We start from the raw sequence: 21191 nt of genomic DNA on the forward strand, positions 1-21191 counted from the left end.
AAAAAGAAAAGGCAAGTTGGAGTAAGCTTCTTGTTTATCTTTGAACATATTTCGCATTGTTTGTTTGTTTGCAAACACAGCAATACTTGACAACGTTTAATCCGCATCTCTTGGATGACTGCCGAGTGAGATCACAGGTCAAAGTGACCGACCGCGTTAATTGATCCCTGTCCCGCTAGCTACCTACCAGCCAGGAGGGAAGCAAGAGAGCAAGACAGAGGGGCGTGTGCGGGAAGCAAGGTCCTCATTGACACACGGGCCCTAATCCCATAATTTGCTCAGCGCAAGGTTTTTTTTTTTTTTTTTTTTTTTTTTTTTTGCAGCGCTGCAGGCCGGAACAAAAAATAAAGAGAAAAAAAAATTCTACCATTAGCATTTCTATCATTCATTATCAAAAAAATATATACCATCATTATTATTAATATCATGGTTAACACTATAGTCTATTCAATTCTCTAGATGTGTCAATGTGTGGCTCCGAAGAGGAGCCGGATGTATATACTTGTTGGTGATGATATTGAGGAGGAGAGGGATTTACTTCTTCTCGGTCTTCTTGGGAAGGAGCACAGCCTGAATGTTTGGCAGCACGCCACCCTGTGCAATGGTGACCCCGGAGAGGAGCTTGTTAAGTTCCTCGTCGTTCCGGATGGCCAGCTGCAGGTGACGCGGGATGATGCGAGTCTTCTTGTTGTCGCGGGCGGCGTTGCCGGCAAGCTCGAGGACTTCGGCGGCCAGGTACTCCATGACCGCTGCAAGGTACACGGGGGCGCCAGCCCCCACTCGCTCGGCGTAGTTGCCCTTCCTCAGGAGGCGATGAATCCTGCCGACCGGGAACTGGAGTCCAGCACGGCTGGAACGGGACTTTGACGGAATATCGGATCCTAGACACAGAGAGGAAGGTTGAAGAAAAAAAAAAAAAAAAAAGAAGAGAGAGAGAGAGAGAGAGAGAGAGAGAGAGAGAGAGAGAGAGAGAGAGAGAGAGAGAGAGAGAGAGAGAGAGAGAGAGAGAGAGAGAGAGAGAGAGAGAGAGAGAGAGAGAGAGAGAGAGAGAGGAAAAAAAAAAAAAAAAGTCTTCTAATCAGGGAAATCGCTCGACCATACGGATCAAAGCCAACCCATTCATGGTCTATGTAATATTATTCTCTTTAGATAAAGCACCTTTGGCCCTGAAGAGGGCCTAGATATTGTTTGTTGTTGCTTGCTTGCCTTGGATGACACACTTATTAGGCACGCTCGCCACGGATTCGACGAGCCAGCTGGATGTCCTTGGGCATGATAGTGACACGCTTGGCGTGGATGGCGCACAGGTTAGTGTCTTCAAAGAGACCCACGAGATAAGCCTCGGAAGCTTCCTGGAGGGCCATGACAGCGGAGGACTGGAAGCGGAGGTCAGTCTTGAAATCCTGGGCAATTTCACGCACCAAGCGCTGGAAAGGCAGCTTCCTGATAAGCAGTTCGGTGCTCTTCTGATAACGGCGGATCTCACGGAGGGCCACGGTTCCTGGCCTGTAACGGTGGGGCTTCTTGACACCTCCAGTGGCAGGAGCAGATTTGCGAGCTGCCTTCGTGGCAAGCTGCTTGCGGGGCGCCTTGCCACCGGTGGACTTGCGGGCCGTTTGCTTAGTACGTGCCATGGTGAGTAAGTAAGTTACTGCCGCTCGGAACGAACAGTTGGGCGAGTTGAGCGCTTAGGCTGGCACTTCTTTAAATACGGTTTGCCGGGGCCCAACCTTGCCTTACGATTGGACGGGAATGACGTAAGAGTGTTCGACAACCACAGAAAACTCCCCCCCCTAACCATAACAACATGTCATGGGTAACTCAAAGAAATTGAGGCAGGCGAGAGGAGAGAAAGAGGAAGGAAAGAGAAAAAGAAAACACAACAAAAAATAATATAAAATACACACACACACACACACACACACACACACACACACACACACACACACACACACACACACACACACACACACACACACACACACACACACACACACACACACACACACACACACACACACACACACACACACACACACACACACACACACACACACACACACACACACACACACACACACACACACACACACACACACACACAGAGAGAGAGAGAGAGAGAGAGAGAGAGAGAGAGAGAGAGAGAGAGAGAGAGAGAGAGAGAGAGAGAGAGAGAGAGAGAGAGAGAGAGAGAGAGAGAGAGAGAGAGAGAGAGAGATTACATTCTCATATAAGGAAAGGATATAATGTAAATTTATCATAGATATATGTATGTACAGTACGTGGTTTATGAAGAATTGTTACGCGAAAAGTTTTTTTTATTTTCAATATTCATTTAGTTAGGAAAAAGGAGTGGTGAGTGACCTGACACGGCGAAATCCCCTGAGACATCTTGGCTACAACAATGCTCTCTCTCTCTCTCTCTCTCTCTCTCTCTCTCTCTCTCTCTCTCTCTCTCTCTCTCTCTCTCTCTCTCTCTCTCTCTCTCTCTCTCTCTCTCTCTCTCTCTCTCTCACACACACACACACACACACACACACACACACACACACACACACACACACACACTGGCCGGGTGGAGATATTTGGGTGTGTCTCCTTTCACGTGTAGCCCCTGTTCACCTAGCAGTGAGTAGGTACGGGATGTAAATCGAGGAGTTGTGACCTTGTTGTCCCGGTGTGTGGTGTGTGCCTGGTCTCAGGCCTATCCGAAGATCGGAAATAATGAGCTCTGAGCTCGTTCCGTAGGGTAACGTCTGGCTGTCTCGTCAGAGACTGCAGCAGATCAAACAGTGAAACACACACACGGCCCGGTAGCTCAGGGGTTAGAGCGCTGGCTTCACAAGCCAGAGGACCGGGGTTCGATTCCCCGGCCGGGTGGAGATATTTGGGTGTGTCTCCTTTCACGTGTAGCCCCTGTTCACCTAGCAGTGAGTAGGTACGGGATGTAAATCGAGGAGTTGTGACCTTGTTGTCCCGGTGTGTGGTGTGTGCCTGGTCTCAGACCTATCCGAAGATCGGAAATAATGAGTTCTGAGCTCGTTCCGTAGGGTAACGTCTGGCTGTCTCGTCAGAGACTGCAGCAGATCAAACAGTGAATTACAGTGTAACACACACACACAGAGAGAGAGAGAGAGAGAGAGAGAGAGAGAGAGAGAGAGAGAGGACAGAAGGATCCCACCGACAATTCTAGACGATTTTTTTTTTTTTTTTTTTTTTTTTTTTTTTTTTTCCCGTTTACATGATTTTACCGGATATGTGCATAAATCGCAAAATTAGAAAATGGAGTGATTTTCGCGCGTCCCCCCCCCATTATCGACCCCCAATTTGATTTGGCTAATTTGCATAAAATTTCCATAAATTAGCAGAAACATTGCATACATTAGCCCCTACCGAAAAAAAAAAAAAGTTGACAATTTCACAATATAATTATTTCAAATGCAAGGGCCACCAACATATAGCATGAAAATCCTAATATATACACAGACACACTTTAGCAACTACGATCCACAAAAAAAAAAAAAACATTATATTTTACATACAAAGAATATGATTTCTCAAATATACCTGAATGACATCAGCAAAGCAACCATTTTAGATTCTAAGGTCAAATTAGGATGGATGGATGATGTAAAGATAGCAATCGATCATTTCATTCACCAAATACCCACTGCAACATGGCCAAGACAAATTGTTAATCAGATTATTATAGTGTGAAGATCACTTAGACGTTGCCATTTTTGGGAATTTCCCGGCCTGCGGCGTTGCTGGGCAAATTAAGGGATTAGAGCCTATGTGTCAATGATAACCTTGCTCCCCACACACCATGGATTAACACGGTCACTTTGACCTGTGACCTCACTCAGTCACCCAGAAGGATGTGACAACGCTCGGAGGAAACGTTGTCAAGCATTGTTGTTGCGTTTGCAAAACCAATGCAAAATTTATTTAAAAATAAACACAAATTCCTCTAACTTGCCTCTTTAGAGCATCACAATGTATATGTACTACAACACCATTCAGTTAAAAAGTATTAAGTACCTGACTTGGGGCGCGTATTGGTACACGTGTGACAGCGCCGCAGGCAGGAAAATCCCCAAAAACGCCAACGCCTAAGTGATCTTCATAAAAATGGTCAGACTATAGTGTGCGTATTTATTAGCGTGTCGTGTGTCACGGTTAGTCTGACGGCTTGCGTCTTTCCTCCTCCCACAGCCGCTGCAGTGACTTTCTAGGTTTTTTTTTTTTTTTTTTTCTTCTTCAGACTTCAATGGTTAATATCCAAGCTCGACAGAGCACAGCACACGTCCGTGCAGGTGGTCATTCTTATCCCCTTCCCCCGGCACCAAGCTAGGCTAGCGGTTCGATGCAATTTCTCTATAGGAGAGAAAAAAAAAATGTCAGTTCGAGTCCTCTCCTATTCATGTGTGTTTAGAATACACAGTTTTGTCTGGTAATCCAGGCACGAGGTAGTACAAGAATAAATGGATGAATTAACAAAGAATAAAATAAGCAGGTAAAACAATATAAGAATAGACAAATCAAACCTTCTTCTTCTTCTTCTTCTTCTTCTTCTTCTTATTATTATTATTATTATTATTATTATTATTATTATTATTATTATTATAATAATAATAATAATAATAATAAAATAAAAATAAATAAATAGATAAATGAAAAATAATGGAATGCCAACAACATCTGGTGTTCCCAGGCGGTCACCCATCCAAGTACTAACCGGACCCAACGTTGCTTAACTTCGCTGATCGGACGAGAAGCGGTGTGTTCAACGTGGTGTGGTCGTTGGCACTCGATGTGAGATTTTAGGCCCCTTTAAATTCTTCCTGGCTTGCCCTACTATACTCCGTATACCCTGTGAATCAAGTCCTTTCTAGGTGTTTCTTGGTTTAATATCGTTTCCCTATTGGATTAATCTCTGTCAGTCTCTCTCTGTCTGTCTGTCTGTCTGTCTGTCTGTCTGTCTGTCTGTCTTCTTCTCTCTTCTTCTTCTTCTTCTTCTTCTTCTTCTTCTTCTTCTTCTTCTTCTTCTTATTATTATTATTATTATTATTATTATTATTATTATTATTATTCTGACACAGACTCAGTCTGCCTCCCTCTGTGGCTGGCTGGCTGGTTGGCTTGTTGCTCGCTGCATGCATGCCGCTGGCTGGAAAATCTGGCACCTCCTCCGACTCGATATTATTTGGTTTTACGCCGTTTTCTTGCTTGCCTCTCGGTTGTACGTCTCGGATGCGTGGTCCGAGGGTCAACGACGAGACGGAGACCGTGTTCGTATGACCCAGCGATGTTGGATCAAGTGGGAAAAACAGGAAATATTGTTACCCTACTACAACCGGGAAGGCACCTGCTCCATATATATATTACCGCGAGGCAAAAATGCGAGTCACACTCGTGAGCGAGACATCGTATCACTACTACTACTACTACTCGCAGCAGCGCCTCATCATCTGTCACCATGACTGGCCGCGGCAAGGGAGGCAAGGGACTTGGAAAGGGAGGAGCCAAGCGTCACCGTAAGGTTTTGCGTGACAACATCCAGGGCATCACCAAGCCCGCTATCCGTCGGTTGGCTCGCCGAGGCGGCGTCAAGCGCATCTCCGGTCTCATCTACGAGGAGACTCGTGGGGTGCTAAAGGTGTTCCTCGAGAACGTCATCAGGGATGCCGTCACCTACACCGAGCACGCCAAGCGCAAGACCGTCACTGCCATGGACCACGGAGACCATGGCCCTGCACCAGGCCAACAGCTTCCGCTGCAACTTGGTTCTGAGGGACGTAAGTAAGGCGTTTGACCGGGTCTGGCATCTTGGATTGAAGTACAAGATACTTCACCTGGGTCTGCCTGGCCCGGTTGAGCGCCTGCTCTGTGATTTCCTCGAGGATAGGACAGCCAGGGTGAGAGTGGGGCCACATCGGCCCACCTTTCCCCTGGCCACAGGAGTCCCACAGGAAGTGTGCTGTCACCCACCCTTTACAACATCTACACCAGCGACTGCCCTCTCGCAGGCGCTGGTATTAACATACTGTATGCCGATGATGTTTCACAGGTTGTTCACCATCCAGGCCGCTCCAGTAGAATGACGAACGCCCGCACCAGCAGAGAGATCACCCGCGTCAACGCCTTCGAGAAGGAGTGGAGGATCAGGACCAACATGGCCAAGTTCACTGTGATTCCCCTTGCCACAAAACCCCGCACCACTGTTTGTGGATGGGGATGACATTGAGTTCAGTCCCAGGGGTTCACTCCTGGGACTGTCTGTGGCCTCCATGGGATACACCTCTCACGTGTCCCAAAGGGTAGCAAGAGCAAAGTCAGCCCTCGCCAGGTTGTACCGCTTTAGGGACTTGGCCACTGGTCTTAAACTCCATCTAGTAAAGCTCTAGTTCTACCTATTCTCTCTTATCCTCCTGTTCCTCTGCATGCACTCTCCAGAACAGCTATCAGCAGATTGCAGAAAGTGCAGAACAGCGCCCTGAGGTTCGCCTTCGGTACCAGATGGGACGACTTCACCACCTCGGCATCGCTTCACGAGGCCGCGTCCCTCCCAGCCCTCAACGTCCGCCTCCATGAGATGGCCACCAAGGTTTGGGAACGAATGGAGGACGAGGGCTGGGACCAGTACCGTGAACTACAGGCCCTGCACGAGGAGACTCCAGACAGGCAGCACGCTTGGTTCCCAAGAAGTCTCCTAAAACTGCAAGAAGGACAACCAGAGCCAAGATACAGGTGAAAGTTAAAATTCCGTTTACAAAAGTCCACCTCCATATCTAAATTACATCACCTGTATCAATTCACGCTTCACTCCCATTACTTTGATTTTGTACTTGTAAATATTACATCCCAAACAGAAACTTCATCCCGGCTTCTTCCTGCCACCATTCGACCTCGACCTGCGAACTGCGATGCTGACTGGAGAGAGGGCCTGCAACCTATCGAGAGACGAGAGACGAAGACCAGGAGATGACGGTGCAGCGGATCAGCGAAGACAAGGCACCTCGGGACCTGCCAGGACTGATGACATCTCCAGATGACACCGACGGCAGCCCAGTGCCGGTTCCTTCGGTGTAGCTCCCCTCACGCCCTACGCCCTGAGTTGCTGGGACACTGGCCTACGTTCCAGCAAGGGTACCTGACCTCCGGGATGCTTGCAAAACTCCCGGCAGTGGGGCTGAGATCCAGGGACGCACAGATGAGGGGTCGTGCCAGGACGGACATCGTGCCGACGTCACCCACGGCTGCCCTATGAACCACGTCTTCGCCATCGGCCGCCGACTGTGACCATACTTGCCAGCCGCATGGCTGCAGGGTTTACCGATTGCGACCACTAACAGATAAAGACATTCCTTGTGTGCTCACTATATGTGAAAGGATTACTCATGTGTCAGTGCTCACTGTGAACTTTTCATTGAATTTTCATTGAACATTTCATTGTATACATGTATATTTACTATTTTCCCCTTAACCAGCATCTCATCACAGCAGCACGGGTGGTTTTCCCCGGGAGCTCCGGTTTCCACCCAGAAGTCATCTGTGCTGCTGTGGAAATTAACCACTAAACATGTACTTACCTTTAGCCTTCTGTAGACTGTACAATTAACTGTATGTATTAACGATTATATATTTAAAATTCATGTAACCCTCCCCTTTCTCACTCTCTCACAGCAGTATGGGTGGTTTTCCTCCGGGAACTCCGGTTTCCACCCTTGACCCATCACGTACTGCCCTGTGACATTCATCACTTTACAGCAGCAGGCCGGACCGCCCGGCAACTTTTAACTCCTACTGTATTTCTATATTTCCTCCTTTTTCTTCCAGTGTACCAGTCCTGGTACACTCTACCCTCTTGTTGTAACCCATCTTTACTAAATAAACTTTGAAACTTTGAAACTTTGGTGCAACACAACACAACTCTTCGCAAGTTGAACGACGCCGTTACTACCATGCCTCCCAAAGCATCAGGAAAGGCTGCCAAGAAGGCTGGCAAGGCTCAGAAGGCCATAGCCAAAGGGGACAAGAAGAAGAAGCGGAGGAGGAAGGAAAGCTACTCCATCTACATCTACAAGGTGCTCAAGCAGGTCCACCCCGACACTGGCGTGTCCTCCAAGGCTATGTCAATCATGAACTCTTTCGTGAACGACATTTTCGAGCGCATCGCTGCCGAGGCATCCCGCCTGGCACACTACAACAAGCGCTCCACCATCACCAGCCGGGAGATCCAGACTGCCGTCCGTCTCCTTCTGCCCGGCGAACTGGCAAAGCACGCCGTCTCTGAGGGCACCAAGGCTGTCACCAAGTACACCTCCTCCAAGTAAACTGACTGTCAGTCAGCTAGAAGGGGGGAAAGAAGAAAAAAGAGCAACTGCTGTCTCAGACAGTATTCAAACCCTACCCGGCTCCATAGGAGCCACACCTGAATCCAAAAAAAAAGGAGACACAATATAGACAAGTGTGGATGGTGGTCGCCGCTGGTGCACCAGAGCCGGATGGATGGATATGGATGAGCTAGATGGCTGGCTCGTCATTAATGAGGCTCGCAACCGGGTCAGAGCAAAGAGATCCATCATCCACTGCACAACAGCAGCAGCCCGTAGTAGTAGTATGATGATGGTGATGATTAAGCGTACGTACGATACTAATCACGGCAGGCAGGCTTTGGAGGGTGGGTGCATTCATGCTCTTCTTCTTCTTCTTGATTAGTGATGATGCCTCCTATTTCAGTAACATAACGTTTTTCATCACACAAAGCTCAGGAAGCACACAGTTATTATAGCTTGTAACATGAATCTTCGCTCCTTTTTTTTTTTTATTTATTTTTTTTATTTCTTTCTTTCTTTCTTTCTTTGTTTTCTTGACTGAATTGCAGTGAATCAATCAATCAATATATCTACAAATCAGATTGGAGGGGAAAGCAGTCATTCTCCATCGGCCACCGACATACTACTGATCAGAAACATGCACATGGAATATCGGATCCTAGACACAGAGAGGAAGGTTGAAGAAAAAAAAAAAAAAAAAGAGAGAGAGAGAGAGAGAGAGAGAGAGAGAGAGAGAGAGAGAGAGAGAGAGAGAGAGAGAGAGAGAGAGAGAGAGAGAGAGAGAGAGAGAGAGAGAGAGAGAGAGAGAGAGAGAAAAAAAAAAAAAGTCTTCTAATCAGGAAATCGCTCGACCATACGGATCAAAGCCAACCCATTCATGGTCTATGTAATATTATTCTCTTTAGATAAAGCACCTTTGGCCCTGAAGAGGGCCTAGATATTGTTTGTTGTTGCTTGCTTGCCTTGGATGACACACTTATTAGGCACGCTCGCCACGGATTCGACGAGCCAGCTGGATGTCCTTGGGCATGATAGTGACACGCTTGGCGTGGATGGCGCACAGGTTAGTGTCTTCAAAGAGACCCACGAGATAAGCCTCGGAAGCTTCCTGGAGGGCCATGACAGCGGAGGACTGGAAGCGGAGGTCAGTCTTGAAATCCTGGGCAATTTCACGCACCAAGCGCTGGAAAGGCAGCTTCCTGATAAGCAGTTCGGTGCTCTTCTGATAACGGCGGATCTCACGGAGGGCCACGGTTCCTGGCCTGTAACGGTGGGGCTTCTTGACACCTCCAGTGGCAGGAGCAGATTTGCGAGCTGCCTTCGTGGCAAGCTGCTTGCGGGGCGCCTTGCCACCGGTGGACTTGCGGGCCGTTTGCTTAGTACGTGCCATGGTGAGTAAGTAAGTTACTGCCGCTCGGAACGAACAGTTGGGCGAGTTGAGCGCTTAGGCTGGCACTTCTTTAAATACGGTTTGCCGGGGCCCAACCTTGCCTTACGATTGGACGGGAATGACGTAAGAGTGTTCGACAACCACAGAAAACTCCCCCCCCCTCCTAACCATAACAACATGTCATGGGTAACTCAAAGAAATTGAGGCAGGCGAGAGGGAGAGAAAGAGGAAGGAAAGAGAGAAAAAAAACACAACAAAAATAAAATAAAATAAAAAATTTTTTAAACGCACGCACACACACACACACACACACACACACACACACACACACACACACACACACACACACACACACACACACACACACACACACACACACACACACACACACACACACACACACACACACACACACAGAGAGAGAGAGAGAGAGAGAGAGAGAGAGAGAGAGAGAGAGAGCATTGTTGTAGCCAAGATGTCTCAGATGGATTTCGCCGTGTCAGGTCACTCACCACTCCTTTTCCTAACTAAATGAATATTGAAAATAAAAAAAAGATTCGCGTAACAATTCTTCATAAACCACGTACTGTACATACATATATCTATGATAAATTTACATTATATCCTTTCCTTATATGAGAATGTAATCTCTCTCTCTCTCTCTCTCTCTCTCTCTCTCTCTCTCTCTCTCTCTCTCTCTCTCTCTCTCTCTCTCTCTCTCTCTCACTCTCTCACACACACACACACACACACACACACACACACACACACACACACACACACACACACACACACACACACACACACACACACACACACTGGCCGGGTGGAGATATTTGGGTGTGTCTCCTTTCACGTGTAGCCCCTGTTCACCTAGCAGTGAGTAGGTACGGGATGTAAATCGAGGAGTTGTGACCTTGTTGTCCCGGTGTGTGGTGTGTGCCTGGTCTCAGGCCTATCCGAAGATCGGAAATAATGAGCTCTGAGCTCGTTCCGTAGGGTAACGTCTGGCTGTCTCGTCAGAGACTGCAGCAGATCAAACAGTGAAACACACACACGGCCCGGTAGCTCAGTGGTTAGAGCGCTGGCTTCACAAGCCAGAGGACCGGGGTTCGATTCCCCGGCCGGGTGGAGATATTTGGGTGTGTCTCCTTTCACGTGTAGCCCCTGTTCACCTAGCAGTGAGTAGGTACGGGATGTAAATCGAGGAGTTGTGACCTTGTTGTCCCGGTGTGTGGTGTGTGCCTGGTCTCAGACCTATCCGAAGATCGGAAATAATGAGTTCTGAGCTCGTTCCGTAGGGTAACGTCTGGCTGTCTCGTCAGAGACTGCAGCAGATCAAACAGTGAATTACACACACACACACACACACACAGAGAGAGAGAGAGAGAGAGAGAGAGAGAGAGAGAGAGAGAGAGGACAGAAGGATCCCACCGACAATTCTAGACGATTTTTTTTTTTTTTTTTTTTTTTTTTTTTTTTTTCCCGTTTACATGATTTTACCGGATATGTGCATAAATCGCAAAATTAGAAAATGGAGTGATTTTCGCGCGTCCCCCCCCCATTATCGAGCGGGGCCCAACCCGCCCCCAATTTGATTTGGCTAATTGCATAAATTTGCATAAAATTTCCATAAATTAGCAGAAACATTGCATACATTAGCCCCTACCGAAAAAAAAAAAAAGTTGACAATTTCACAATATAATTATTTCAAATGCAAGGGCCACCAACATATAGCATAAAAATCCTAATATATACACAGACACACTTTAGCAACTACGATCCACAAGAAAAAAACATTATATTTTACATACAAAGAATATGATTTCTCAAACATACCTGACATCAGCAAAGCAACCATTTTAGATTCTAAGGTCAAATTAGGATGGATGGATGATGTAAAGATAGCAATCGATCATTTCATTCACCAAATACCCACTGCAACATGGCCAAGACAAATTGTTAATCAGATTATTATAGTCTGAAGATCACTTAGACGTTGCCATTTTTTGGGAATTTCCCGGCCTGCGGCGTTGCTGGGCAAATTAAGGGATTAGAGCCTATGTGTCAATGAGAACCTTGCTCCCCACACACACACCATGGATTAACACGGTCACTTTGACCTGTGACCTCACTCGGTCACCCAGAAGGATGTGACAACGCTCGGAGGAAACGTTGTCAAGCATTGTTGTTGCGTTTGCAAAACCAATGCAAAATTTATTTAAAATAAACACAAATTCCTCTAACTTGCCTCTTTAGAGCATCACAATGTATATGTACTACAACACCATTCAGTTAAAAAGTATTAAGTACCTGACTTGGGGCGCGTATTGGTACACGTGTGACAGCGCCGCAGGCAGGAAAATCCCAAAACGCCAACGCCTAAGTGATCTTCATAAAATGGTCAGACTATAGTGTGCGTATTTATTAGCGTGTCGTGTGTCACGGTTAGTCTGACGGCTTGCGTCTTTCCTCCTCCCACAGCCGCTGCAGTGACTTTCTAGTTTTTTTTTTTTTTTTTTTCTTCTTCAGACTTCAATGGTTAATGTCCAAGCTCGACAGAGCACAGCACACGTCCGTGCAGGTGGTCATTCTTATCCCCTTCCCCCGGCACCAAGCTAGGCTAGCGGTTCGATGCAATTTCTCTATAGGAGAGAAAAAAATGTCAGTTCGAGTCCTCTCCTATTCATGTGTGTTTAGAATACACAGTTTTGTCTGGTAATCCAGGCACGAGGTAGTACAAGAATAAATGGATGAATTAACAAAGAATAAAATAAGCAGGTAAAACAATATAAGAATAGACAAATCAAACCTTCTTCTTCTTCTTCTTCTTATTATTATTATTATTATTATTATTATTATTATTATTATTATTATTATTATTATTATTATTATAATAATAATAATAATAAATAATAAATAAATAAATAGATAAATAAAAATAATGGAATGCCAACAACATCTGGTGTTCCCAGGCGGTCACCCATCCAAGTACTAACCGGACCCAACGTTGCTTAACTTCGCTGATCGGACGAGAAGCGGTGTGTTCAACGTGGTGTGGTCGTTGGCACTCGATGTGAGATTTTAGGCCGATTTAAATTCTTCCTGGCTTGCCCTACTATACTCCGTATACCCTGTGAATCAAGTCCTTTCTAGGTGTTTCTTGGTTTAATATCGTTTCCCTATTGGATTAATCTCTCTCTCTCTCTCTCTCTCTGTCTGTCTGTCTGTCTGTCTGTCTGTCTGTCTGTCTGTCTGTCTGTCTGTCTGTCTTCTCTTCTTCTTCTTCTTCTTCTTCTTCTTCTTCTTCTTATTATTATTATTATTATTATTATTATTCTGACACAGACTCAGTCTGCCTCCCTCTGTGGCTGGCTGGCTGGTGGCTTGTTGCTCGCTGCATGCATGCCGCTGGCTGGAAAATCTGGCACCTCCTCCGACTCGATATTATTTGGTTTTACGCCGTTTTCTTGCTTGCCTCTCGGTTGTACGTCTCGGATGCGTGGTCCGAGGGTCAACGACGAGACGGAGACCGTGTTCGTATGACCCAGCGATGTTGGATCAAGTGGGAAAAACAGGAAATATTGTTACCCTACTACAACCGGGAAGGCACCAGTTACATATATATTACCGCGATCCTAAAAATGTGAGTCACACTCGTGAGCGAGACGTCGTATCACTACTACTACTACTACTCGCAGCAGCGCCTCATCATCTGTCACCATGACTGGCCGCGGCAAGGGAGGCAAGGGACTTGGAAAGGGAGGAGCCAAGCGTCACCGTAAGGTTTTGCGTGACAACATCCAGGGCATCACCAAGCCCGCTATCCGTCGGTTGGCTCGCCGAGGCGGCGTCAAGCGCATCTCCGGTCTCATCTACGAGGAGACTCGTGGGGTGCTAAAGGTGTTCCTCGAGAACGTCATCAGGGATGCCGTCACCTACACCGAGCACGCCAAGCGCAAGACCGTCACTGCCATGGACGTCGTCTACGCCCTCAAGCGTCAGGGACGTACCCTCTACGGATTTGGCGGTTAAATCTGGTGTCTGGAATTTGGTGTCAACAACAGCAACTGCAAAACACCATAAGAAAAGAGTCAACATATCCCGGACCTTTTATAGGTCCACACAAATGAAGAGAAGGAAAAAGTTATAGACTAACACTACTAGGAGTATGGTTGTTCCAAGTAAAAGTGTTGTCCCTACTCTTTACGTCATTATTACAATTTGTGTGTGTGTGTTTTTTTTTTTTTTTTTTTTTCTTTCTTTTTTTTTTTTTTTCTTTTCCCTTCTTTCTATTTGTTTTCCTCTTTGTTTTATCACTCAAAGGTAAATCAGATGAAAGAGAAAGTGATGTGAGGTCAGACACCAACCGCTGCTACAGGTGCTGTTTGTTTGTTTGTTTGTTAAGCTTCCGCCCATTAGTGGCGCAGGCAATTTTATTTCTTTATAGTGGTACCCATACAAGGAGGGAGGGTCCATATCAACACCGAAGCGCATCATCATCATCATCATCATCATCATCATCTTTAGTGTAGCCACCTAGATAGAACCTGGGTACCGCGGTGACATGTAGGTAGGTAGGTACCTTTCATTAAATCCCCCTCGCCGACTGACATACCTTCAAAACGGTGTGTGGTGTGATTCTTTCGAGCCGACGCGTGAACGTCTGTCTGTCTGCCCGATCCCACGTCCACCACCTGCCGGGAATTTTCCGGCCTGCAGCGCTGTCACACTTGTACGTACCAATACGCACCTTAAAGAACAAAAAAAAAAAAAAAAAAAGTTGGAGAGTTTCTGTTTATCTTTAAATATATTTTGCATTGTTTTTGCAAACAAACACAGCAATACTTGACATCGTTTGATCCGCGCGCCCTCCCCTCTCGGGGATGACCGCCGAGTGAGATCACAGGTCAAAGTGAAAGCGTTAATCCATGGGCCACTCACTCCCTCCCTGTCCCTACCTACCACCTACCAACCAGGAGGGAAGCAAGAGAGGGGGGACACTTGCACGCACCAATACGCACCTTATGTCAGGTAGGTACTTAACACTTGGTAATTGAACGGTGTTGTATTATATACATTGTGATGCTCTAAAAGAAAAAGAAAATGAAAAAGAAAAGAAAAAAAGAAAAAGAAAAGGCAAGTTGGAGTAAGCTTCTTGTTTATCTTTGAACATATTTCGCATTGTTTGTTTGTTTTTTTTTGCAAACACAGCAATACTTGACAACGTTTAATCCGCATCTCTTGGATGACTGCCGAGTGAGATCACAGGTCATAGTGACCGACCGCGTTAATTGATCCCTGTCCCGCTAGTTACCTACCAGCCAGGAGGGAAGCAAGAGAGCAAGACAGAGGGGCGTGTGCGGGAAGCAAGGTCCTCATTGACACACGGGCTCTAATCCCATAATTTGCTCAGCGCAAGGTGTTTTTTTTTTTTTTTTTTTTTTGCAGCGCTGCAGGCCGGAACAAAAATATAAAGAGAAAAAAAATCTACCATTAGCATTTCTATCATTCATTATCAAAAAAATATATATACCATCATTATTATTAATATCATTGTTAACACTATAGTCTATTCAATTCTCTAGATGTGTCAATGTGTGGCTCGAAGAGGAGCCGGATATATATACTTGTTGGTGATGATATTGAGGAGGAGAGGGATTTACTTCTTCTCGGTCTTCTTGGGAAGGAGCACAGCCTGAATGTTTGGCAGCACGCCACCCTGTGCAATGGTGACCCCGGAGAGGAGCTTGTTAAGTTCCTCGTCGTTCCGGATGGCCAGCTGCAGGTGACGTGGGATGATGCGAGTCTTCTTGTTGTCGCGGGCGGCGTTGCCGGCAAGCTCGAGGACTTCGGCGGCCAGGTACTCCATGACCGCTGCAAGGTACACGGGGGGCGCCAGCCCCCACTCGCTCGGCGTAGTTGCCCTTCCTCAGGAGGCGATGAATCCTGCCGACCGGGAACTGGAGTCCAGCACGGCTGGAACGGGACTTTGACTTTCCCTTCACCTTTCCTCCTTTGCCGCGTCCGGACATGGCGAGTAGTGGTAGTAGGTGGGATTAACAAGTAGTAGTGGTATTATTAGCAAGTAACACTCCGTCAGCTGCGGGAGCGAGTCGCTGTGTTGTGCGTTATCTGTTCTTCGGCGGGCTCGTTTCCTCTATATAAAAGGAAGATCGGATCAGCGCGTAACACGTAACGCCCAACCGGGAGGCTGGCTCTCGCGGCGACTCGCGATCCTGAGCAGGATTGCTTACATAAATGGCACTCTGCAAGTCGGGTGCAACACAACACAACTCTTCGCAAGTTGAACGACGCCGTTACTACCATGCCTCCCAAAGCATCAGGAAAGGCTGCCAAGAAGGCTGGCAAGGCTCAGAAGGCCATAGCCAAAGGGGACAAGAAGAAGAAGCGGAGGAGGAAGGAAAGCTACTCCATCTACATCTACAAGGTGCTCAAGCAGGTCCACCCCGACACTGGCGTGTCCTCCAAGGCTATGTCAATCATGAACTCTTTCGTGAACGACATTTTCGAGCGCATCGCTGCCGAGGCATCCCGCCTGGCACACTACAACAAGCGCTCCACCATCACCAGCCGGGAGATCCAGACTGCCGTCCGTCTCCTTCTGCCCGGCGAACTGGCAAAGCACGCCGTCTCTGAGGGCACCAAGGCTGTCACCAAGTACACCTCCTCCAAGTAAACTGACTGTCAGTCAGCTAGAAGGGGGGAAAGAAGAAAAAAGAGCAACTGCTGTCTCAGACAGTATTCAAACCCTACCCGGCTCCATAGGAGCCACACCTGAATCCAAAAAAAAAGGAGACACAATATAGACAAGTGTGGATGGTGGTCGCCGCTGGTGCACCAGAGCCGGATGGATGGATATGGATGAGCTAGATGGCTGGCTCGTCATTAATGAGGCTCGCAACCGGGTCAGAGCAAAGAGATCCATCATCCACTGCACAACAGCAGCAGCCCGTAGTAGTAGTATGATGATGGTGATGATTAAGCGTACGTACGATACTAATCACGGCAGGCAGGCTTTGGAGGGTGGGTGCATTCATGCTCTTCTTCTTCTTCTTGATTAGTGATGATGCCTCCTATTTCAGTAACATAACGTTTTTCATCACACAAAGCTCAGGAAGCACACAGTTATTATAGCTTGTAACATGAATCTTCGCTCCTTTTTTTTTTTTTTTTTTTTTTTTTTCTTTCTTTCTTTCTTTCTTTGTTTTCTTGACTGAATTGCAGTGAATCAATCAATCAATATATCTACAAATCAGATTGGAGGGAAAGCAGTCATTCTCCATCGGCCACCGACATACTACTGATCAGAAACATGCACATGGAATATCGGATCCTAGACACAGAGAGGAAGGTTGAAGAAAAAAAAAAAAAAAAAAGAGAGAGAGAGAGAGAGAGAGAGAGAGAGAGAGAGAGAGAGAGAGAGAGAGAGAGAGAGAGAGAGAGAGAGAGAGAGAGAGAGAGAGAGAGAGAGAGAGAGAGAGAAGAGAGAGAAAAAAAAAAAAAAAAAAAAAGTCTTTTTAATCAGGGAAATCGCTCGACCATACGGATCAAAGCCAACCCATTCATGGTCTATGTAATATTATTCTCTTTAGATAAAGCACCTTTGGCCCTGAAGAGGGCCTAGATATTGTTTGTTGTTGCTTGCTTGCCTTGGATGACACACTTATTAGGCACGCTCGCCACGGATTCGACGAGCCAGCTGGATGTCCTTGGGCATGATAGTGACACGCTTGGCGTGGATGGCGCACAGGTTAGTGTCTTCAAAGAGACCCACGAGATAAGCCTCGGAAGCTTCCTGGAGGGCCATGACAGCGGAGGACTGGAAGCGGAGGTCAGTCTTGAAATCCTGGGCAATTTCACGCACCAAGCGCTGGAAAGGCAGCTTCCTGATAAGCAGTTCGGTGCTCTTCTGATAACGGCGGATCTCACGGAGGGCCACGGTTCCTGGCCTGTAACGGTGGGGCTTCTTGACACCTCCAGTGGCAGGAGCAGATTTGCGAGCTGCCTTCGTGGCAAGCTGCTTGCGGGGCGCCTTGCCACCGGTGGACTTGCGGGCCGTTTGCTTAGTACGTGCCATGGTGAGTAAGTAAGTTACTGCCGCTCGGAACGAACAGTTGGGCGAGTTGAGCGCTTAGGCTGGCACTTCTTTAAATACGGTTTGCCGGGGCCCAACCTTGCCTTACGATTGGACGGGAATGACGTAAGAGTGTTCGACAACCACAGAAAACTCCCCCCCCCTCCTAACCATAACAACATGTCATGGGTAACTCAAAGAAATTGAGGCAGGCGAGAGGGAGAGAAAGAGGAAGGAAAGAGAGAAAGAAAAACAACAAAAAAAAAAAATAAAAATAAAAATTTTAAACGCACGCACACACACACACACACACACACACACACACACACACACACACACACACACACACAGACACACAGAGACACAGAGAGAGAGAGAGAGAGAGAGAGATTGTTGTAGCCAAGATGTCTCAGGGATTTCGCCGTGTCAGGTCACTCACCACTCCTTTTTCCTAACTAAATGAATATTGAAAATAAAAAAAACTTTTCGCGTAACAATTCTTCATAAACCACGTACTGTACATACATATATCTATGATAAATTTACATTATATCCTTTCCTTATATGAGAATGTAATCTCTCTCTCTCTCTCTCTCTCTCTCTCTCTCTCTCTCTCTCTCTCTCTCTCTCTCTCTCTCTCTCTCTCTCTCTCTCTCTCTCTCTCTCTCTCACACACTCTCTCTCACACACTCACACACACACACACACACACACACACACACACACACACACACACACACACACACTGGCCGGGTGGAGATATTTGGGTGTGTCTCCTTTCACGTGTAGCCCCTGTTCACCTAGCAGTGAGTAGGTACGGGATGTAAATCGAGGAGTTGTGACCTTGTTGTCCCGGTGTGTGGTGTGTGCCTGGTCTCAGGCCTATCCGAAGATCGGAAATAATGAGCTCTGAGCTCGTTCCGTAGGGTAACGTCTGGCTGTCTCGTCAGAGACTGCAGCAGATCAAACAGTGAAACACACACACGGCCCGGTAGCTCAGTGGTTAGAGCGCTGGCTTCACAAGCCAGAGGACCGGGGTTCGATTCCCCGGCCGGGTGGAGATATTTGGGTGTGTCTCCTTTCACGTGTAGCCCCTGTTCACCTAGCAGTGAGTAGGTACGGGATGTAAATCGAGGAGTTGTGACCTTGTTGTCCCGGTGTGTGGTGTGTGCCTGGTCTCAGACCTATCCGAAGATCGGAAATAATGAGTTCTGAGCTCGTTCCGTAGGGTAACGTCTGGCTGTCTCGTCAGAGACTGCAGCAGATCAAACAGTGAATTACTACACACACACACACAAGGAGAGAGAGAGAGAGAGAGAGAGAGAGAGAGAGAGAGGAAGGAGAGGGACAGAAGGATCCCACCGACAATTCTAGACGATTTTTTTTTTTTTTTTTTTTTTTTTTTTTTTCCCGTTTACATGATTTTACCGGGTATGTGCATAAATCGTAAAATTAGAAAATGGAGTGATTTTCGCGCGTCCCCCTCCCCATTATCGAGCGGGGCGGGCTCTCGACCCAATTTGATTTGGCTAATTTGCATAAATTTGCATAAAATTTCCATAAATTAGCAGAAACATTGCATACATTAGCCCCTACCGAAAAAAAAAAAAAGTTGACAATTTCACAATATAATTATTTCAAATGCAAGGGCCACCAACATATAGCATAAAAATCCTAATATATACACAGACACACTTTAGCAACTACGATCCACAAGAAAAAACATTATATTTTACATACAAAGAATATGATTTCTCAAACATACCTGACATCAGCAAAGCAACCATTTTAGATTCTAAGGTCAAATTAGGATGGATGGATGATGTAAAGATAGCAATCGATCATTTCATTCACCAAATACCCACTGCAACATCGCCAAGACAAATTGTTAATCAGATTATTATAGTCTGAAGATCACTTAGACGTTGCCATTTTTGGGAATTTCCCGGCCTGCGGCGTTGCTGGGCAAATTAAGGGATTAGAGCCTATGTGTCAATGAGAACCTTGCTCCCCACACACACCATGGATTAACACGGTCACTTTGACCTGTGACCTCACTCGGTCACCCAGAAGGATGTGACAACGCTCGGAGGAAACGTTGTCAAGCATTGTTGTTGCGTTTGCAAAACCAATGCAAAATTTATTTAAAATAAACACAAATTCCTCTAACTTGCCTCTTTAGAGCATCACAATGTATATGTACTACAACACCATTCAGTTAAAAAGTATTAAGTACCTGACTTGGGGCGCGTATTGGTACACGTGTGACAGCGCCGCAGGCAGGAAAATCCCCAAAAACGCCAACGCCTAAGTGATCTTCATAAAAATGGTCAGACTATAGTGTGCGTATTTATTAGCGTGTCGTGTGTCACGGTTAGTCTGACGGCTTGCGTCTTTCCTCCTCCCACAGCCGCTGCAGTGACTTTCTAGTTTTTTTTTTTTTTTTTTTCTTCTTCAGACTTCAATGGTTAATGTCCAAGCTCGACAGAGCACAGCACACGTCCGTGCAGGTGGTCATTCTTATCCCCTTCCCCCGGCACCAAGCTAGGCTAGCGGTTCGATGCAATTTCTCTATAGGAGAGAAAAAAAAATTGTCAGTTCGAGTCCTCTCCTACTCATGTGTGTTTAGAATACACAGTTTTGTCTGGTAATTCAGGCACGAGGTAGTACAAGAATAAATGGATGAATTAACAAAGAATAAAATAAGCAGGTAAAACAATATAAGAATAGACAAATCAAACCTTCTTCTTCTTCTTCTTCTTCTTATTATTATTATTATTATTATTATTATTATTATTATTATTATTATTATTATTATTATTATTATAATAATAATAATAATAATAAATAATAAATAAATAAATAGATAAATAAAAATAATGGAATGCCAACAACATCTGGTGTTCCCAGGCGGTCACCCATCCAAGTACTAACCGGACCCAACGTTGCTTAACTTCGCTGATCGGACGAGAAGCGGTGTGTTCAACGTGGTGTGGTCGTTGGCACTCGATGTGAGATTTTAGGCCGATTTAAATTCTTCCTGGCTTGCCCTACTATACTCCGTATACCCTGTGAATCAAGTCCTTTCTAGGTGTTTCTTGGTTTAATATCGTTTCCCTATTGGATTAATCTCTCTCTCTCTCTCTCTCTCTGTCTGTCTGTCTGTCTGTCTGTCTGTCTGTCTGTCTGTCTGTCTGTCTGTCTGTCTCTCTTCTTCTTCTTCTTCTTCTTCTTCTTCTTCTTCTTCTTATTATTATTATTATTATTATTATTATTATTCTGACACAGACTCAGTCTGCCTCCCTCTGTGGCTGGCTGGCTGGTTGGCTTGTTGCTCGCTGCATGCATGCCGCTGGCTGGAAAA

The 21191-nt window shown here is 46.2% G+C and overlaps 4 protein-coding genes and 3 non-coding genes across 7 annotated transcripts; 1 reads left to right on the plus strand and 6 right to left on the minus strand.

Annotated features, from left to right (window-relative positions):
• Positions 1-369: 369 nt before the first annotated feature.
• On the minus strand, positions 370-1123 carry LOC123500919 (histone H2A, sperm-like). Its single transcript, XM_045249482.1, has 2 exons — positions 1102-1123; positions 370-881 (listed from the first exon to the last, which is right to left on the minus strand). The coding sequence occupies exons 1-2, from the start codon at positions 1121-1123 to the stop codon at positions 535-537; spliced, it is 369 nt and encodes a 122-aa protein (XP_045105417.1). The 3' UTR covers positions 370-534.
• A 44-nt stretch (positions 1124-1167) lies between these two features.
• On the minus strand, positions 1168-9862 carry LOC123500922. The gene is made up of 7 exons (XM_045249485.1): positions 9327-9862; positions 8414-8434; positions 7154-7348; positions 6647-6718; positions 6080-6279; positions 5747-5951; positions 1168-1687 (listed from the first exon to the last, which is right to left on the minus strand). The coding sequence occupies exons 1-7, from the start codon at positions 9727-9729 to the stop codon at positions 1224-1226; spliced, it is 1560 nt and encodes a 519-aa protein (XP_045105420.1). The 5' UTR covers positions 9730-9862; the 3' UTR covers positions 1168-1223.
• LOC123500923 lies at positions 4690-4808 on the minus strand. The gene has a single exon (XR_006673497.1). It is a non-coding gene; the product is annotated as a 5S ribosomal RNA (ribosomal RNA).
• On the plus strand, positions 7962-8363 carry LOC123500921 (histone H2B). Its single transcript, XM_045249484.1, has one exon. It carries the CDS (start codon positions 7965-7967, stop codon positions 8334-8336), a length of 372 nt encoding a protein of 123 aa, XP_045105419.1. The 5' UTR covers positions 7962-7964; the 3' UTR covers positions 8337-8363.
• A 2817-nt stretch (positions 9863-12679) lies between the features above and the next one.
• LOC123500924 lies at positions 12680-12798 on the minus strand. Its single transcript, XR_006673498.1, has one exon. It is a non-coding gene; the product is annotated as a 5S ribosomal RNA (ribosomal RNA).
• Positions 12799-17363: 4565 nt separating this feature from the next.
• On the minus strand, positions 17364-17961 carry LOC123500920 (histone H3). The gene has a single exon (XM_045249483.1). It carries the CDS (start codon positions 17828-17830, stop codon positions 17420-17422), a length of 411 nt encoding a protein of 136 aa, XP_045105418.1. The 5' UTR covers positions 17831-17961; the 3' UTR covers positions 17364-17419.
• A 2751-nt stretch (positions 17962-20712) lies between these two features.
• LOC123500925 lies at positions 20713-20831 on the minus strand. Its single transcript, XR_006673499.1, has one exon. It is a non-coding gene; the product is annotated as a 5S ribosomal RNA (ribosomal RNA).
• Between the last annotated feature and the right edge of the window lie 360 nt (positions 20832-21191).

The sequence above is a fragment of the Portunus trituberculatus genome, unplaced genomic scaffold, assembly GCF_017591435.1.
Source record: "Portunus trituberculatus isolate SZX2019 unplaced genomic scaffold, ASM1759143v1 PGA_scaffold_514__1_contigs__length_24514, whole genome shotgun sequence".
Lineage (NCBI taxonomy): Eukaryota > Metazoa > Arthropoda > Malacostraca > Decapoda > Portunidae > Portunus > Portunus trituberculatus.